The sequence below is a fragment of the Macaca fascicularis genome, chromosome 13, assembly GCF_037993035.2.
Source record: "Macaca fascicularis isolate 582-1 chromosome 13, T2T-MFA8v1.1".
Taxonomy (NCBI): Eukaryota; Metazoa; Chordata; class Mammalia; order Primates; family Cercopithecidae; genus Macaca; species Macaca fascicularis.
In genome coordinates, this window is record NC_088387.1 from 95,459,484 (window position 1) to 95,479,425 (window position 19,942).

The 19,942-nt window shown below is 52.2% G+C and overlaps 1 protein-coding gene across 3 annotated transcripts; it reads right to left on the reverse strand.

Moving 5' to 3' along the window:
- Nucleotides 1-22: 22 nt before the first annotated feature.
- SLC35F6 (solute carrier family 35 member F6) lies at nt 23-17,836 on the reverse strand. Of its 3 annotated transcripts, none has more exons than XM_065527277.2 (7): nt 17,695-17,836; nt 6,918-6,990; nt 6,713-6,772; nt 6,037-6,204; nt 5,574-5,786; nt 4,770-4,880; nt 23-3,188 (listed from the first exon to the last, which is right to left on the reverse strand). In XM_065527277.2, coding segments are annotated over exons 3-7 (963 nt in total). In that variant the 5' UTR covers nt 6,714-6,772; nt 6,918-6,990; nt 17,695-17,836; the 3' UTR covers nt 23-2,718. The 3 variants fall into 3 exon arrangements, 2 of the variants coding, with proteins under 2 accessions (XP_065383349.1, XP_005576397.2); XR_012422569.1 differs by lacking the exon at nt 6,713-6,772 and adding an exon at nt 4,568-4,659 and having other exon boundaries at nt 3,169-3,188; nt 6,037-6,208; XM_005576340.5 differs by lacking the exon at nt 6,713-6,772 and having other exon boundaries at nt 6,037-6,208.
- Between the last annotated feature and the right edge of the window lie 2,106 nt (nt 17,837-19,942).

Here is a 19,942-nt window from a genome sequence, read left to right on the forward strand (position 1 = left end):
AACTGTGAGCCAATCAAACCTCTTTTCTTTATAAATTAAATTACCCAGTCTCAGGTATTTCTTTATAGCAATGCGAGAATGGATTAATACAATTGCCAATTTTCCTTTTTAAAAAAAAAAAAATAAAACCAAAATAATGCTCTTAAGATCCTAGGTTTTAGACAAGGCAGCTGTAGTCTCTCCATCATCCTCACTGTCTATTTCCTTCTTCCAGGGACATACACTGTGGCCCAGGGAAGCTCAGGGGACCCTGGGATTCAAAGCTGGTGGAATGGACCCTCCCTTCCCCGACAAGCTGTAATAACCTGCTGGAATCCCACACAACCTGAGGGCTTCACTTGTCAACAGCTCCCGTCCCTCAGAGGCTATTTTAAGGAAGCATTTGGTGTTTTATGACTGAGCTGCCCAGGAAAATGGTTTGAGTCTGCAATCAACTGTTCCAAGGAGCAGCACTGGAACAAAGGCTGCTCAGTTCCCTGTGGTTCCTGATGCCACCCCTTCTCTTCAGGGTGGTTACCTAGAGGACAACAGTACATGAGGCTTCCAGCCCAGCTCTAGGAGATCCAACCCAAAGACCCCATAGAGACCCGCATGGGAGGTGGGGCCACAGGTCTGGTATCAGGCAAACCTAGGTTGGAATACTGGCTCCATGAAGAGGAAGTCACTTAACCTTCTCTGGGGCATGGTTTCTTCACCTGTTCCCACCTCTGAAGGCTGTTGTAACACAGAATGAAAGTTAAGCAACTTAACGCAATGCCCAGGATACCAGAATTACTCTAAATGGTGGAATCCTGGGGATTCTGTCATCTTGAGGGTTCTCTAAGCAGGCAGGTTGCCAGGGGTGGGGCTGAAATCCAGATGTGCTCTAGGTCCCAGTCTGCTGCAGAATCATATGGCTGCTGGACCTGAGGGTAGGAGACTCCATTTGCCAAACAACGTAGAACTTTGGGCCTCAGTTTCCTTGTCTTTAAACTAGCAGGTAAAGAATCCATAAAAACAATTAACAAGGGCTGCCTGGAATTCGCCTGTAATCTCTCCCAGGCAGAGGAGGCCTCGGAGGTGAGAGCGAGGGCAGGAAAACAAGGACAGGTCTCACTCTGTTGCCCAGGTGTGGTGGCTCAGGCCTGTAACCCCAGAACTTTGGGAGGCTGAGATGGGGGGATCGCTTGAGGCCCAGGAGTCTGGGCAACACAGTGAGACCCATCTCTGCAAAAAAATAAAACAATAAACCAGGCATGGTGGTACACACCTGTTAAGTCTTAGCTACTCGGGAGGCTGAGGCAGGAGGACTGATTGAGCCCAGGAATTCAAGGCTGCAGTAAGCTGTGCCTGGGTGACAAAGCAGGACCCTGTCTCTTAAAAAACAAAACAAAACAAAACAAAAAACGCTGGGCATGGTGGCTCCTGCCTGTAATCCCAGCACTATGGGAGGCTGAGGCAGGTGGATCATGAGGTCAGGAGATCGAGACCATCCTGGCCAACATGGCAAAACCCCGTCTCTCCTAAAAAATGCAAAACATTAGCCGGGCCTGGTGGCATGTGCCTGTAGTCCCAGCTACTCAGGAGGCTGAGGTAGGGGAACTGCTTGAACCTGGGAGGGGGAGGTTGCAGTGAGCTGAGATCGCGCCACTGCATTCCAACCGGGCGACACAGCAAGACTCCGTCTCAAAAAGAAGAAAAAGAAGAAGAAGAAAAATAACCAGCACAGGAGGGCGGTGCTGTGGGCAGAGGGGTATTTCCAGTGGATGGGCTGTTACTGTTTTCTCAGGTTGGTGAAGATCACAGGCCCATGGAATGCTGGGGCCAAAAGGCACTAAGTCCACAGCATCAACATCTACTTCCCAGAGCATAACACCAAGGCCCAGAGCAACTGGGTAATGTGCTGGGAGCTACAGTGAGTTTGAGGCAGAGTCTGGGCTAAAACCCAGGTCTCCAGACAGGTTTAGGGAGGATCTTAGAAATTTTAGAAAACATAATGCTTAGTTCTGGCTAGGCGCGGTGGCTCACACCTGTAATCCCAGCACTTTGGGACGCTGAGGCAGGTGGATCACCTGAGGTCAGGAGTTCCAGACCAACCTGGCCAACACGGTGAAACCCTGTCTCCACAAAAATACAAAAATTACCCAGGTGTGGTGGTGTGCACCTGTAATCCCAGCTACTTGGGAGTCTGCGGCAGGAGAATCACTTGAACCTGGGAGGCAGAAGTTGTAGTCAGCCGAGATCATGCCACTGCACTCCAGCCTTGGCGACAGAGTGAGACTCTGTCTCAAAAAAAAAAAAAAAAAAAGAAAGAAAATATAATGCTTAGTTCTGGTTTAAATTTGCTCACCAACTTTTCTTCTTTGGAGAATCAAATCTAGCTTATGACTCATAAACTAGGTAACTATGATAATCTAGTTTATGATTCAGATACACTAGGGTGGTAAATTCCTACAATTCAACTTCATGATTTAGCTCTAGTGCTGTAGGAGGGGTCCAGAGAGCTGGGGTCTGTCACTGCACTCAGGCTCGTGGGGGCTGGGTAACACCACCCTGCAGGTGGTAGTGAGAAAAAGAGGACTTGGGTGTTATCTTCTGTGGCAGCAGCCGCCCTGGGGGTTCTGTAGGGAGGTGACAGGGTGAGGCCTTGGGGACAGGCACTCGGGGCCCACCAGCCTGTGTGGCCTCAGTCTCAGGGTGAAGGAGCACCTGGGTGGCAGTAGAAGCCTCCAGGGAATCTCAGCTGGCATCATTGATGGGAGTCCGGGTGCCACCCAGCAGTCTCTCCTGCTCGCTCTCCTCTGCCAGGGGCCGGCCCCGGGACAGGCGGCCCAGCAGCGGGCGGTGCAGCCCGTTGTAGAGGGCAGTGCCTATAAGGAGTATGAGGAAGCCAAGGATCTGCAGTGCATGGAAGGCCTCCCAGCCCAGTGCCAGGCTCAGTGCCCAGATGACAACGGTGCGCAAGCTGTCCAGCACCATGCGGGTGGTGGCGCTCAGTTCCTTGGTGACGCTGATGCCTGCGAAGTTGAAGAAGGCAATGCTACTGATGTTACCCAGCAGTGCCACAGCAATGAGTGGCTGCCGGCCCACCTGGCAGAAGGCGTCCAATGCATCCTCCAGCGTCCCACGAGGGTTTCCGCTGAAGGAGCCGGCGGGGATGTAGTACATGGGCACCAGCAGCAGGGAGAGGATCACAAAACCAAAGAGGCCTGGGGAGTAGAGGAGACAGTTACACTCTCCACCTGCCCCCAGACCCCCAGCACAGCCCACCAGCTTGGCCTCCTCTGATCTTGGATCATTCCCTCCCAGTGGTCCTCATGCCGGCTCCCTCCTTTCACATCCCACAGCCTCTCATTGGGAGCTTGTGGCCTATTAGATGGGTTCTAGCTGTCCCTTCTCCACTTTCACTCAGGGATTTTTTGACTGGATCACGAGCAAGAAATACATTTTATATGGTGACCCAGTACACATGTGCACAGGTTCATGGATATATACACACACACACACACACACACACACACACACACACACACACACACTCATAAAAATATAACCACCCTTACAGTATACAATGCTCTGATATTTAAAAATTCTATTCATTTAAAAAAAGAACTGCTAGCTGCAACTGACTATATTATTTTCACAAGTTTGGAAAAACACAGCTTTCTAGTTCAGTGTGTTACTGGTCTGTGACAAGGAGTTTGCGCCAGAAGGTAAGTCCATGCACTGCTTCACTCATTAAGTTCTTGCTAGAAAACAGAAATGAGTGGAAATAGACTGCATGCTTGTTGACATAGCTGATTCACATTCTGCCTAAGCCCCTCAGCTCACTGGGGGCCAGACAAGAGCTGCTCCCCAATGGGCACTAGCCCCCAGGCCATTCTTTGAAAGCACAGCTCTATCTTGCTAATCTCATAATTTTGATAGTTACTTCCCTGCTCAAAAACTTTCACTGATTCCTCCCTGCCTGTCATTTAAAGTCTAAATCTACTTGCTTGATGGTAAAGTTCTCTAATGCCGTGACCCTGACCTACTTAATTCCTGATTATTTCCCCAACATCAAACCTATACTGCACTCAAATTATTATTATTTTTTGAGAGGGAGTCTCACTGTGTTGCCCAGGCTGGGTGCAGTGGTGCGATCTCGGCTTGCTGCCGCCTCCGCTCCCCCGGTTTAAGCGATTTCTCCTGTCTCAGTCTCCTGAGTAGCTGGGACTACAGACATGCGCCACCACACCGAGCTAATTTTTGTATTTTTTGTAGAGACGGTTTTGCCATGTTGGGCAGGCTGGTTTCAAACTCCTGAGCTCAGGTGATCCACCTGCTTTGGCCTCCCAAAGTGCTGGGATTACAGGCATGAGCCACCACACCCAGCTACACTCAAATTATTCCTCACTGGTTTTCAAATTCATGTCCAGCCCCCCGTGCCTTTGCTCTGGAGTTGCTCCTACTACTGCCTGTTGAAATTTGCAGCTCGAATGCCACCCTCCCTGTCCTGAGAGACTCAGGTAGGCATGGCCAATGAGACATCAGTTGAGCACAAGTCCAAGCTTGAATTCACTGACTGCCCTTTCTTCCTGCTGGTCACCTCCTCTGAAGGGCTTGCATCTCATTCATCTCTGTCCTTGGTCTCCTCTGGCTCCTGGCACAGCAGGTGTCAGAAGATTTGTCAAAACACATCTGGAAGGCAATGGGGGGCAGGAGGTTCACCCCCTCCCAAGTGAACTCTAGCTCAGCTCCCCATGCTCCCTTCCACCCTACTCCTTCCAGGCCCCTGTGCCCACACACACCCTCAGTGCCAACTGCCCGCAGTGGGTGCACATTGTGTTTGTAGACGAACTTCTCCTCTAGTACCATCTGGATGGCGACGATGATCTGCGCCATGATGATCAACAGGTCCCCTGTGGGGAAGAAGGGACCCAGATGAGAACAGGGCTGCACTGGGGCTGGGGGCCAGGACAGCATGGCCACAGGGACACAACATGCCAGCCCCTGACCTCTGCAGGGCCCCCTGTAGTTCACAGGCACAGTCACTACTGCCTGTCCCTGATTCCCCGGTCCCTGAGGGGCGGGCCAGCAGCGCCAGGCTGAGGCCCCAGAGGCCCGCCTGTGTCTAAGAGCTGCCCCACAGGGTAAGATACAGGTCTTTCAAGAAGGAACAGGCTTTGACATAGACATTTCTTGGCTGATCCCGACCCTAAGTGACCCAGGACAGTCACTTCATTGTAAAATCGGCTGTGATGCATCCCTTCAGGGCCTGTGGGAGTCACTGTGATGATGAACACACAGTGCTCAGCACCAGGCTGGGCACTTGGTAAGCACCCGTTCCTTTCCACTCCCAAATCCGGTAGTTTGTATCTGCATCTATATCAAAGGACAAGCCAGCCCCTCGCCCTCCCCGGCCTGCCACTCATCCTTGGTGGAGCCACATCCCTTTGCAGTCTTCCCTACATTCTATCCATCACCTCCAGAGCTACCCGCCTCACCCAGGGCTTGGCATATGACACATAGCAGAGCTTGTATGAGTCTATGCTGGGCTCCCAAGGAGGACAGGGCAAGATAGGGCAGCCCCGTGTCCCTGCCTCTGGCCGCACCTGTGATCACTTCGCTGAGCTTGTGCTGACTGTCTTGCTTGCTCAGGAGGTCAGCCAGGCCCACGACCACCAGCCCCACGATGGTGGCTAGGATGCCCAGCCACTGGCTCAGCACCAGCCTCCGGCCCAAGAAGGCCACCGAGAACAGGCCAGTGAATATGATCACTGCACCCCGCAGCATCTGGAAGCTAGAGGCACTGGTCATATTCAGAGCTAGGAAAGGAGAAATGAATGACAGTTAGCTTCCCAAGGCAAAGGTCATCTGTTACTAAGGGGTCTTCGGGGATGGAGACATGCCAAGCTCGTAGTAAGTGCTCACTCAGTCCTGCCTGCATGCCTGAGCGTGTGAAGTCTGGGGGAATGGTGGGATGAAGTGGAGGCGGGTGGGATGGGGCTGTTCCCCCAGTAGCCCCTTCAGCCACAGCCTCCCCTGAGCCCTTCTCAGCCTGGCCTGGTTACTCACCCACATACATGAGGCTGGTCCCTGTCATGTCACAGAGCGCTGGGGGCAGGAAAAGAAGAGGGTTGAAGGGCTGCTGGGGGTCTACGCTGGAGTCTGATTGCCCTGTGGCTCTGCACCGGAGGAGGTAGAAGGCAGCCAGGCAGGAGAATTCTCCCAGGAACATGCCCACTGCCTGCAGGGATGGAAACCCGAGGACTTCAGAGCTGGAAGGGACCTTGGGGATCATCTTTAACTATTCTTTTTTTTAATGCAAACTTCTGTCAAACAGGAGCTTACCCAGAACTCCAATATGTACCATAGACAAATGCAGAGCTGCCATGGAGGCCAGAGATAGCCTCCTAGGTCTGCCCCAAAGCCCTCATACATCCTGATGAACCCTAAGGCTGTGCAGAGCCCTTTCTGAAAACCATCCATCTAGGCCAACCCCTAGTCAAATCGCAGGTGGAGAAACCTAGACCCAAGAGAGGCTCAAAGACTTATGTAAGGCCACAAAGAGGTAGAGCTGGGGCTGACATTTGAGTCTCCTGATTCTCAGTTCAACAAATAGTGTCTTCCATTTATGGTGTCTGCCCTGTCCCAAATGGTGTCTGGGCTCCCAGTGGATACAGAGCCGACTTGTCACTAGGGTTGATGTTTTCCACGTGTCCTGACTTGGGTGTGGTGAGGACATGACCACTTGCCAGGACTTTCGCAGAGGATGGTGCTCTTTGCCCTCTTCTAGACCTTGGATTCTGCTCTGGGGAGGGAGAGAGAGAAGTGGATGGCTCTTCAGGGAGCAGAAGAAGTCTCCACTCATAGGTCAGGAAACACCCTGGCCTCATGGCGGGGGCGCCTGGTCTGAGGCCCGGGAGATAGGAGGTAGGAGGGACACGGCCAGATACCTGGAGGAAGGGATGCTGGAAGCTGTGCTCCTTGCTCCCTCTGCAGCCCTCAGCCACGAAATTGTCCGCCCATCTGTAGGAGAGAGAGGGAAGGTCAGACCTTGGCAGCATTGTGCCCTGGTGCTAGCGAAGAGGCTCACACCTCTCAATGTCAAGAGGCCCAGACCTGGGTGACTCGGCCCCAGAGTGGCGCTCCCTCTCAAAGGGGCCGGTCTTCACCTCAAGTAGTTGTAACTTGGCATTTCCTCAAGTTACTGTGTCTGTGCCTCTGTAATGCATAGAAATCACAGATACTCTCGTGATCATATTATAGTCATTGTATGTATCGTGAGGTATCATTTACACTCATCACTCATGAAAATTACAGTAGTCAGACCCACTTATAATTTAATGTACTAGAAAACATTTCTATATAGCTGGGCGCAGTGGCTCACACCTGTAATCCCAGCACTTTGGGAGGCTGAGGTGGGTGGATCACTTGAGGTCAGGCATTCGAGACCAGCCTGGCCAACATGGTGAAACCCCATCTCTACTAAAAATACAAAAATTAGCCGGGCATGGTGGTGCAAGCCTGTAATCCCAGCTACTCAGGAGGCTGAGGCATGAGACTCACTTGAACCTGGGGGGCAGAGGCTGCAGTGAGCCGAGATTGCACTACTGCACTCCAGCCTGGACGATGGAGCAAGATCTTCTCTCAAAAAAAAGAAAAAGAAGCATATCTATATATATTACTATATCACAAATTTGCTTTTTTAAAGTGTTTGATAACTGTATTTCAATTTAATTGACTTCTTTTGTAATCCTTGGTCTTTTTTTTTTTTTTTTTTTTCACGGAGTCTCACCATCGCCTAGGCTGGAGTGCAGTGGCAAGATCTTGGCTCACTGCAAGCTCCACCTCCCGGGTTCATGCCATTCTCCTGCCTCATCCTCCCAAGCAGCTGGGACTACAGGGCGCCCGCCACCATGCCTGGCTAATTTTTTAAATTTTTTTATTTTTGGTAGAGACTGTTTTGCCGTGTTAGCCAGGATGGTCTCGATCTTCTGACCTCGTGATCTGCTCTCCTTGGCCTCCCAAAGTGCTGGGATTACAGGCATGAGCCATCGCGCCTGGTCCAATCCTTGGTCTTTTTATTTACATGTTTTAAAACATTACTGTAAGAAGAGGTCCATAGGCTGTGCCAGACTGTCAAAGAGTCCCATGGCATGAAAAATATCAAGAACCTCTGGTCTACACGAGTATGTGGGCCCTGGGAAATGACCACCTAATACAGACTACCTGCTCACCTTCAAAGAGCCTGAATGGTTTGGAAGATCTTTCTAATGCTGACTTTTAAGCAGGTGGCAAAGACATCACACTCCTGGTGTGACCTCCCAGCCAGCATCCGGCAGATGGTGATGACTGATTATGACATACTTCCCCAATGAGCCTAGACACAAGCCCAGAATCCTTTGTGGCATAGTGCTTTGGGCAGCTTAACCACCAATCACTCTGAACTGTCTGCCATCTGTGCGTGAAAAGTCTGTCTTGAATTTCATCTTTGCTGGGCTTGGTTAGGTCTGTGGAGTCTTGTCTAATCTTTCATTTGAAAGCCCTTTAGGTATCTGGGGACTTACTGACCTTCTTCTGAATCTTCTCATCTCCTGGCTAAACAGCTCCAGCCTCTCCTAACCTTTCACCCCTGGTCACTGACTTCTGGAAGTACTCTGGTGTACCCAGGCCCAGAGCCAAGAGCATGTGATCTGGCCCAGACTGAGGCTAGCAAGGCGTTCCCCTCCCTCATGTTGACACCCTGGGTTCGTTGACACAGTTCCAAATGCATCAGTCACATCACGTGCTGACTCAAGTCAACACAGACCCAGAGCCGTTTCCTGTGGGCCACTGACCTGCTCCTACTGCAGCATACCCTGTGTAGGCAGTGGATGTCTCTAAAGTGCAAGACTCGGGGCTTCTTTTTATTAAATGTCTTTCCTTGAAATGTCTTTCCAGGGTAGTCAGATTGCAGTGCACAGCCCTGCACTGCCATTGGCTCATCTCTGTAGCGAGCCTCAGCTCCCAAAGGGCAGGGGAGTCCTCTGGTTCCTGTACCTCCCCCGCAGTGCCCCAGAGCATGTGCCACTGGTTGTGCCGCAGTTAGGGTCTAAGTTTGACAAAGTCCCTGTGCAGCTTTGGCTTCTCTATATGCCTCTGAGTTTGAGGAAGAAAACAGGGCTATGGCAAACCTATTCCACAGTGAGAGACCCCACCAGCTCCTGGAGATGTGGAGAAAGAGGGGTAGTTAAGACTGCTTGTGGTTCTTAGGAATGGCGGGGGCAAAGGAGAGTTGAAGGGAGAAGTTCGGACAGAACTGGTTAGAAGGCAGAGAGAAACCGGGAGCCTGGCAAGGCTTGGGGACCAGGCTATAACCAGCCCCAGTACCAGTGGGGCAAAGAAAACAGGGAGTTTGGGAGCAGGGGAAGCCTCCACCCAGGTCAGGAAAACACCTGACCTCATGGGCTGGAGTCTCATTTCTTTCTCTTTTTTTTTTTTAGAGAGAGGGTCTCACTATGTTGCCCAGGCTGGTCTGCACAAATCATTTACAGGCATGAGCCACTGTACCCATGGTGCCTAATTTCTGCCTGATTTGCTGTTGGCTCTTGGATCCCTGGCCAGGACAGCACATGGAACATGGGTAAAGGCCACAGACCCATCAGGGCTGCTCTCGAACCCAGTCTTGCTTTTGCAGAAAGAGCCGCCTGAGAAGGCTTGCATGAGGCAACTGAGTGAAACAGAGGCAAAGCAAGGAAGAGAGAAGAGGTCAAGCCTTACCAAGAGCACAGAGCCAACTGCCCAGAGCAAGTGAAGTCAGAGAGATGGGAATCCCCAGGCCAGGAGCCAAGGCTCCTCTAAGAGGGACAAGGGAGCTATTGCCAGGTCCATGAAGGTTGACCAGAAGCTTCAGGCAAGGATTATTATTATTATTATTTATTTTATTATTATTTTTGTCTGCAGGGGGCAGGTATGGAAGCTGCTTCCTCATCCTGGTTCCACACCCAGACCACAGACTGGTAGGCTCAAGAAGTCCTCCCTGATCTGGCTGTGGGGTCACCACCCAGAACTCATGCTGGGCTACTGCCTGAGTCACTTATAGTAATGACAACTCACACACCCAGCACATTCTGGTTCCTCATTTACTGTCATCTGAGAGAGCTCAGCACCCGGCTGCTTCCACATCTCTCAATCCTCTGCTCCTGGCACGTTACTCTACGGAAGCTCAACATTTTTTGTAGAATGAATGAGACTTCCAGATCCCTCCCAGCAAACAGGCCAGGTACTGCAGTGCAGAGGTCACGTTTTCACAAGTCCTACTTCCCACCTGAGTCTGAGGGCCCCCTGCTGGTAGAACGAGCTGGTCCACAGGGGAAACCCCTTGGGGCCTATCCTTCCCCAAAGTTGGGGTGCTTCTTGGGGAGCTGACTGTAGGGCTGGTGCTGAGCTCCCCACCTCCCACAAGGGTTGTCTTCGCTTTCTCCACAGGTAGCTCTGCCTAGACAGGCCTGGCTGGCAGCGCTCCCGGCTGGGGAAATGGAATCTCTTTGTATCTGAGGGCCTGGGGCAGGCTGACAGCCCAAGGGATTGGGTATCAGCAGCATGGGATGCCTTGCCCAGCCTGAGATGCTCAGGCCTGCAAGTACCTTGGGGCAGAAAACCAGGCTTCTCATCCTGGATTGGAGACAGGCTTCGACTCAAGGTGCAGAATCAGAAAGACCCCAGCCTCACAGGCTAGAACAAAAATCCAGCCCCAGTGTGCCTGGGGATGACAGCAGTGACCCCTAAGGTGGACAGCACTTTGCTGTCAGTCCTTCACAATGTTTGTTTTTTGTTGTCTTTTGTTTTTGTTCGGTTTTTTTTTTTTTGAAACGGAGCCTCCCTCTGTCACCCAGGCTGGAGTGTAGCAACGTGATCTTGGCTCACTGCAACCTCTGCTTTCCAGGTTCAAGTGATTCTCCTGCCTTAGCCTCCCAAGTAGCTGGGATTCTGGGTACCCACTACCATGCCCAGCTAATTTTTATATTGTTTTGTAGAGATGGAGTTTCACCATGTTGGCCAGGTTGGTCTCGAACTCCTGACCTCAAGTGATCCACCCACATCGATCTCCCAAACTGATGGGATTACAGGTATGAGCCACTGCGTCTGGCCAACAACATTTGTCTTTTTGTTTTGTTTTTTCAGACAGGATCACGGCTCACTACAGCCTCAGCCTCCCAAGGCTCAAGTGATCCTCCCACCTCAGCCTCCTGAGTAGCTGGCACTATAGGCATGGGCCACCATGCTCGGCTAATTTTTGTATTTTCTGTAAAGGCGGGGCCTTGTTATGTTGCCCAGGATGGTCTCGAACTCCTGGCCTCAAGAGATCTACCTGCCTCAGCCTCCCAAAGTGCTGGTATTACAGGTGTGAGCCACTGTGCCCAGCTCATGTTTCCTTAAATGCACAATTCATAGGACACTCCATTAAGCCTTACAACAAGGATCCTCATTTTAGATGGGGACTCTGAGGCTTAAGGCAGATCCAGGGTCAAACCTTGCTTGAATTTATGCTCAGAAAAGGCAGAATACAGAAAAAACCCAGAGTTTTAAGTCCCGCAGGCTAGACAAGTTACAGGGATAATCTTACCAACACTGACAAACTGTCAGAAGCAATACATGATATAAGGGTATATACATGACCTGGCACATGGCAGGTATTCAGCAAAACTCATTTTCTGCCCCTTCTCCTTTCCCTTCATTGAACAGAAGCCATCTCCCCCTTGCTGGGGTCAGTGTGGCCCCAGCTGTGCTTCAGCCTGAAAGCTACTGGAAAAACATCTGGAACCTGTCCTGCTGGCTGAGGCAGAGGTGGCTGGAGGGGCCTCAGGCCATTGTCCCTGCAGTTCACAGAGCCACAATGCTGAAACAGAAGAAACTCAGCCATCAGCTGAACAGAACTCCTTATTTGACAGACAGGAACCCAGGCGCCAGAGAGGGCTCCAGGGGCCCACAGCTCCTCAGGGGTTGAGACAGGGCCAGTACCCTGGAAGCTCAGCAGGCAGTTATGCGCCCCCTCCCTGATGCTCTGAAGCTCTCCTCTGAGTTCCTGCTCCCCTAGCTGGTGGGAGGAGAGGGGCAGCCCAGCAGATAGGCCTGTCTTCCCCGCAGACACTGCATTCTAGGGGAGATGACCTCCGGGGCAGGAGGCCCGAAGGGCCCTCGCGGGAACAAGCTGAGGCCCTCCTTTCGGCAGGCAGGCTGGGGAGTGGGCTCTCCGTGCTGGGTGGTGAGTCACTCCCTAGTTTGGCCAGGCCCAAACTCAAAGCTCAGCATTCTGGGAGGTGTGCACGTCCACGTGAGCGGGGGTGGAGAACACAGACTGAGGAAGTGGCGACGGGGCTGGCTTGGGCAGATTAGCTGTGGTCATTCCCACAGAATCTCTGCCACTTCCTCTTGTGTCCCCAGCTTGTCAAGCCCAGTGAGTCCCCTTCTTTCTCCTGCCTGGGACCTACAGAAGGGCCAAGGCTTCTCTACTCTCTGGGGTGCCACAGCAGGTGGCTCTGGCTCCTGAGGTGACAATGATGAGCCCTCTCATCTCTATGGACTAGAAACTTTCCTCATGCTGGGTGTGGTGGTGCATGCCTGTAATCCCAACACTGTGGGAGGCTGAGGCAGATGGATTGCTTGAGCCCAGGAGTTTGAGACCAGCCTGGGAAACATGGCAAGATGCTGTCTCTACAAAAAATACAAAAATTAGGTGGGCATGGTGGCAGGTGTCTGTGGTCCCGTTGACTTGGGAGGCTGAGGTGGGAGGATGGCTCAAGGCTGCAGTAAGCTGAGATGGCACCACTACACTCCAGCCTGGGCAACAGAGAGAGACTGTGTCTTTAAAAAAAAAGAAAAGGCTGGGTGCAGTGGCTCACGCCTGTAATCCCAGCACTTTGGGAGGCCGAGATGGGCGAGGTCATGAGATCGAGACCATCCTGGCTAACACAGTGAAACCCTGTCTCTACTAAAAAAATACAAAAAAATTATCCAGGCATAGTGGTGGGCGCCTGTAGTCCCAGTTACTTGGGAGGCTGAGGCATGAGAATGCGTGCACCTGGGAGGCGGAGCCTGCAGTGAGCTGAGATCACACCACTGCATTCCAGCCTGGGCGACAGAGCAAGACTCTGTCTCAAAAAAAGAAAAAAAGAAAAAAAAGGAAACCTTCCTCAGTAGATCTTCAGTGTCCGGGAAGAAGGTAGAGCAGGGATCACCAAGTCCATTTTACAGATGAGGAAACTGAGGCTCAGGCCCAGTGGCTCATCTATTTCCCAGCTCCCAAGCCTTATGCACTTCCCACCCTACTACATTGTCCTCCTGAGTTAAGACTTGCTCAAGCTGGCCCAACAACCCCTTTGAAGCAATTATCCCATGCCAGTTCATGGAACCAAAGGGTGGTGGGGGCAGCTGCCAAGGGCAAACATTGGAGCTGGCACAGAAAGGACACAGAAGAAGAGCTAACGCCTCTTCTCTAGTAGAGACCTAGTGGTTTCCAGGCTTCCTGCCACTTCCTTGGTAGGGTCCCTGGCCTGGGCATGAAGGGAAGTCAGGCTCATATCCCTGCCTGGCTGGGAGGGCCCTACAGCCTGCAGAACTTAGGAGGGGAGCTGAGCTTTACTTAGTGGGCATCTACTAGACCCTGGCTCTATTAATTAATTAATTAATTACTATTATTTGTAGAGAACGAGGTCTCCCTATGTTGTCCAGGCTGATCTTGAACTCCTGGGCTCAAATGATCATGCCACCTCGGCCTCCCAAAGTGCTGGGATTACAGGCTGGAGCCACAGTGCTCAGTTGACCCCGGTTCTTCATATGTAGAACCTCAGTTGGATTCAGTAGACTGGGGCTCTGAAATGAGTACCTGAGGATGGGCACCGGCTCAGGCAGACAGAAGTGGCTTGGCCTAAAGAAGTTGATTGACAGAAGGTGCTAGTGAGGAGGTTTTGAGAAAACAGCCAGGGAAAGAAGAAGCCACTTCACAGGGAGGGGCCCCCTGCCAGGACCCAGGGATGGGGCCACAGGGCCAGCATGGCTGGTGGCAGTCTCCCAAAGCCTGCTGAGCGTGCAGAGAGGAAAGTTGACCTGTGGCCCCAGCACAGCAGGCAGCACGTGCTCAGATGTGCTTCCTCATCCACTGCCTTTCATCCTCCCAAGAACCTGGGAAGGGAAACATCATGCTCTTGTCACAGGCCAAGAAACTGCCAGAGACAACCATAGGCTGTCAGTCTGAACCTTGAGTGGCCTGGGCTCCAGCGGGAGGACAAGTAGGCTGGTGACAGCAGGGTCTCCAGGCCAGCTGAGAGGCTTGACGCCCAGTCCTGGAGAGAGGACACATCAAAGGCTGGGAGGGCAGATGCCACTTACAGGTTTACAACTTCCACAAGCACAGGCTTGTCTGTCCTGTCCTGGGGAGCTGTGGGAGGAAACCCTCAGGAAGGAGGGACTTTGGGGTATCACAGTCATAAAAGAACAGGACTTAAAGTCCTGAGGCCTGGGTTCCAGCCTTCATTCAGACACCAAGCAGTTGAATCACAGAAAGAAACTTCTCCTGGGGCCTCCTTTGTAAATTGTGGGGATTAGACTGGATGATTTATCTGCTTTTAACAACTCTAAATGCCCCCAAAATGACTGGAGAAGTCCCTAGCCACACCCTCCAGTGGTGGTTAAGAGCATGGATGCTAGAGCCAGACCATGCTGGCTCAACTATAAACTCTGCCACTTAGTAGCTAAGTTGAACTTGGGCAAGGAATGTAATCATTTCCTACCTCAGTTTCCTTATACAGGAATATCAGCCCCTAGCTCTGTCTGATAGGGCGGTTATGAGAATTCCCTGAGTTCACACATGAAAGGGCAGAGCAGGGCCTGGGGCATGTGAGGTGCTCTTTGTGCATGAGATGCTTCTGCTAGTTGTCAGTACATGCTTGCCTATCTGTGCCTGCTGGAAACCATGGGTCAACAATGTGATTTCTTTTTTTTTTTTTTTTTTTTTTTGAGACTGAGTCTCACTCTGTCACCCAGGCTGGAGTGCAGTGGTGCAATCTTGGCTCCTTGCAACCTCTGCCTCCCAGGTTCAAGCAATTCTCCTTTCTCAGCCTCCCAAGTAGCTGGGACTACAGGTCACACTACCATGTCCAGCTAATTTTTGTATTTTTAGTAGAGACGGGGTTTCACCATATTGGTCAGGCTGATCTCAAACTCCTGACCTCAAGTGATCCACCCGCTTCTGCCTCCCAAAGTGCCGGGTAACAGGCATAAGCCACTGTGCCTGGCCAGAAATGTGATTTCAAATCCATACTTCACATCGGGGTGTACGCAGCTGCTCCCACATGCTCTTTCTCCCTAAGAGTATCCTTCTCGTGGTTTGACCTTAGAACACTATTTAGGGTCCAATTTGGGGGCCTGTCTTGGGGTGGGAGGATCCTGAGAGAGCCCACACCAGCTGTCAGGCAGGGGACAGGACCAAAAGTTGGGTCTGTCACCCGGGAGCCTTTTTCCTAACTCTCAGGCAGCCTCTAAGGGTGATGTCTTCTGGGACTGAAGATCTGTAAGTTTCCTACCTGACTGGTTTGGAGTTTTCTAAGGAAGGAGGTGAGTCAGCACAGTTTACCCCAGCAGTAACTGGCAATCTGGATTCTCCTTAGGGGCAACAGCCCTAGTGGACTTACAGCCACTCTCTAAGCACTTCACAGAGGCCTTGGCTAGCATGACAGAACAGAAGACTTGCTTTGCTGCATTCGGATCCTGAGATGGGAACCCTCAGGCTGGGGCCTCTGAACAGCTAAGGACTCAGCATGAGGAGTGATCCCCAGGAGGATGCAGGGCCTGGAAGTCAGCAGTTCTCCACAAGGCACAGCTGGCCAGAGGTGAACCAGAGGAACAGGTGGGGCCCACCCAGGGCTCCAGTGACTGTGCCCATCGTTTGGGGAAGGGAGAACACTGTGACTGCTCTGTGGGTACATGTGTGTCTCCTCCACCTCAGATTCCAAGCATCTCGAAGGTAGGGATCACCTCTTGGTCACTTCTGTCCCCTTCCCTCACACACCGTAGGTACCTTTTATACATGCCTGATGAGGCACTTTTCATACCACTGATGGAGTTTGCTAGGTATAAATGCCTCAGAAATAAGAAATGGCCATTTCCCTTTAAAAGGCTGACAGTTTCTCAAAGTGTGAAGCCAGATAGAAAACCCAGGGGACCTGGAACACCACTTTCAGAGTGGAAAAGCTCCTGATGAGAGCTTTTCCACACCACACCAATCCCACCTCGCTCTGGAGCCTGACAGGGCCCAGGTGGACATGAGGTCTAACTTGGAGAGGGCCACTGTCCACTATTCTCCATGTACCTTGGTATCATTTCAAAGGCCACTGGGCATTGCAGCTCTTATGGTGAAAAGGAGGGGCCGGGCACGGTGGCTCACACCTGTAATCCCAGCATTTTGGGAGGCCAAGGCGGCAAATCACCTGGGGTCGGGAGTTCAAGACCAGCCTGACCAACATGGAGAAACCCAGTCTCTACTAAAACTACAAAATTAGCCAGACGTGGTGGTGCATGCCTGTAATCTCAGCTACTCAGGAGGCTAAGGCAGGAGAATCGCTTGAACCCAGAAGGCGGAGGTTGCAGTGAGCCGAGATGGTGCCATTGCACTCCAGCCTGGGCAACAAGAAAAGGAGGGGCAGGAAGGCCCTGCCCTGAGATGGAGACAGAGAGAGGCAAAGAACTGCCATCCTGCCCACAACAGAGGGGAGGCTAGGCCCTGTCCCTCAGTCTCATGACTGCCCTGGGTCCTTAGTCCCTAACCTCCTGGGAATTATCCCCCTGTCTTACCCCCAAAACATCAGAGCTGAACTGCCACTTGCCCTCTCTGTCTGAGTTAATGGCACTTCTCTTCTCCCAGGCAGAAACTCTGGAGTGATCTTTGTTTCTTGCTCATGTGGTTCAGGCCTGTGGCCATTCGGCACCTGGTCTCTCCCACCAGTTGTCCCTTCCTTTCTCTTCTCACTGCCACCTCCTAGTTCCCCTCATCTGCTATGCAGCAGCCTTGGAGTGGTTTTTCCTGCACCAAACGACTCTTCATGTCATCGAGTGAATCATATCACTTTCAACATGTCATTCCCCAGCTCAAAAGCACTTTTCTGATTATGGGAGAAAATCTAGCCTGGGCATTTGATGCTGGTTACAGCCGACTTTGATCTGGCCTTTCCGTAGACTTTCCTTGGCTTAAAGTCTCAGCCACATTCCGAAATCCCACCTAAGCTTCAAGGCGCAGCTCTAACCCCTCATCCTTGCGGGGCCGTGGGGTACCTCCCTGTCTGCCGCTTGAGGCCTCCACGCTCACTGGGTCACTCGGCCTGCACAGCCACTACTGCAGCTCGTGTGTACAAGTCCTGGGGTCTCTCCCAGCTCATGGAGGGAGGTGCTCAGGCTTGGACGCCGGCACTGGAAGGGCCGCGGAAAGGAATCGGCCAACCCTCCTGTTAAAAGATGTGGAAACAGGCGCGGAGGCTGTACAGCAAGTCAAAGCCGGGGCGCGGATCCTCCCGCACGGGGTGCAGCCCCGCTCCGCATTTCCCTGGGCCTCGCATCCCTTGGGTGGTCATAAAGCGCGCGAACTGACTGGAGCAAGTGGGAAAGCAGGAGAAGCCGGGAGGGCAGGGCCGAGAAGGGGGAAGGCGTAGAACGAGCGCGGGGGTCGCCAGGGCCTGCGTGCCCGTCAGGGCCCAGACTCACTTTGCCGAGAGCGTGTTGATGGAGCCGGTAACGAGCATGAGCCCGGCCAGGAACAGCTGGTACTTGGTCCAGGCCATGTCGCGGACGCTGGGGCTCGGTCCAGTTAGCGGCACCCGGCCCCGTCACCCGGGGTCTCCTGCGCGAGCGCTTCCGGGCCGGGCGTCACGTGACCCCTCCCGCTCGCCCCGCCCCCGGGGAGCGCGCCTGAGCCATGGTGCCCGCGCTCTGCGGAGTCGGCCTGGAACGCTTTGGTGGCCACGCCTTGGCCCTGGCAAATCACCGCCCAGGTCTTCCTAATTTTTTTTTCTTCTCTTCCTCGCCCTCCCCCAGTTTTTTGTTTTGTTTTGTTTTGTTTTTGAGAAGGAGTCTCACCGTCGCCCAGGCTGGAGTGCGGTGGCATGATCTCGACTCACGGCAACCTCCGCCTCCTGGGTTCAAGCGATTCTACTGCCTCAGCCTCCCAAGTAGCTTGGATTACAGGCGCCCGCCACCACGCCCAGCTAATTTTTTTGTACTTTTAGTAGAGACAAGACAGGGCTTCCCCATGTTGGCCAGGCTGGTCTCGAACTCCCGACCTCAGATGATTCGCCTGCCTCGGCCTCCCAAAGTATTGGGATTACAGGCGTGATCCACCGCGCCTGGCCTTGGTTTCTTATTTTTGTCTTTGGGTCTTCCTATTTGTAAAAGGGGTGGATGGGACAGTGCAGTGAGGGTGGATCGTGGATATTACAGCATTTTGTGAATCGTTTTGAGAGGTTGAGCTGGGCAGTGTCAGAAAGGAGCCCTGAAGTGGGCCTGCCGGGAGTTCCTTGGGGACCCTGTAAAGAAGAGATTCCCACGCTGGACGTTTCCACGTCGGGGCTCCTCTCTGACACCGCCCACCTTGGGCACAGTTCATATCTCTCAGCAAAGTGGCGAAGCCATCTAGCTCCAGTTGCCGAGAAGACCATTTTATAGCGGAGGACAGTAAATTCAGAGAAGCAGAGTGATTTGCTTAAGAACCTGTTGGTGAGCAGTGGGATAGGGATTTGCGCTTGGGTTCTCCAGTCTCCAAAAATCCGTGCCTTCCGCATGGCCCCTGCACCAAGCCCTGCTTCACTGCTCCTTTGTGGACCTTCTGGTCGCAGCACAGAGGCATCCAGGCAGAGAGACCATCCCTAGGTTTGTTTGAAGAGGGTGTTGACAAAGAGTCAAACCCTAAAATATTTGAAGGGATTTATTCTCAGCCAAATATGAGTGACCATGGCCCGTGACACAGCCCTCAGGAGGTCGTGAGAACATGTGCCCAAGTGGTCGGGGCGCAGCGTTTTAGAGAGGCACTAGACATCAATCAAATACATTTAAGAAATATATTGGTTTGGTCCAGAAAGGCGGGACAACTCAAAGCCGGGAGGAGGATAGAGGGTGGGGAAGGAAAGGGAAAAAATATCTATCTATGTTAATAGAGATTCTTTTTTTTTTTGAGACAGAGTCTTGCTCTGTCTCCCAGGCTAGAATGCAGTGGTACGATCTCGGCTCACTGCAGCCTCCACCTCCCGGGTTCAATCAGTTCTCTGCCTCAGCCTCCCAAGTAGCTGGGATTTAGGCGCCTGCCACCAGGCCTGGCTAATTTTTGTATTTCTAGTAGAGACGGGGGTCTCACCATGTTGGCCAGGCTGGTCTTAAACTCCTGATCTCGTGATCCACCCACCTCAGCCCCCCAAAGTGCTGGGATTACAGGCGTGAGTCACCGCTCCCGGCTGGTAATAGACATTCTTTACAGATGCAAATTTTCCCCCACAAGAGACTGATTTGCAGCGCCATTTCAAGATATGGCAAAGAAACATGTTTTCTGGTAAAATCTTTTGACTTTCTTCTTTGTCACATAATATTATGCCAGAGTCAGATTGGAAAGTAAGTCACGATATATAGGGTCAAATAAAACCCATCTGATGAGAATTTATAGTTTGTAGGGCATGACTCTCCAGACCTCTTAGATAGGAATTTGGGCAAGGTAAAAAAAATCAGAGCTTAGTCCTCAAGGGGTTCTGGCTTTTAAAATCCTACTCTTGGCCGGGTGTGGTGGTTCACACCTGTAATCCTAGCACTTTGGGAGGCTGAAGCAGGAGGATTCTTGAGCTCAAGATTTCCAGACAAGCCTGGGCAACATGGCAAAACTCAGCCTCTACTAAAAATGCAAAAATTAGCTGAGTGTCATGACAAGTACCCATAATCCTAGCTACTCAGGAGGCTAAGTAGGAGGATCGCT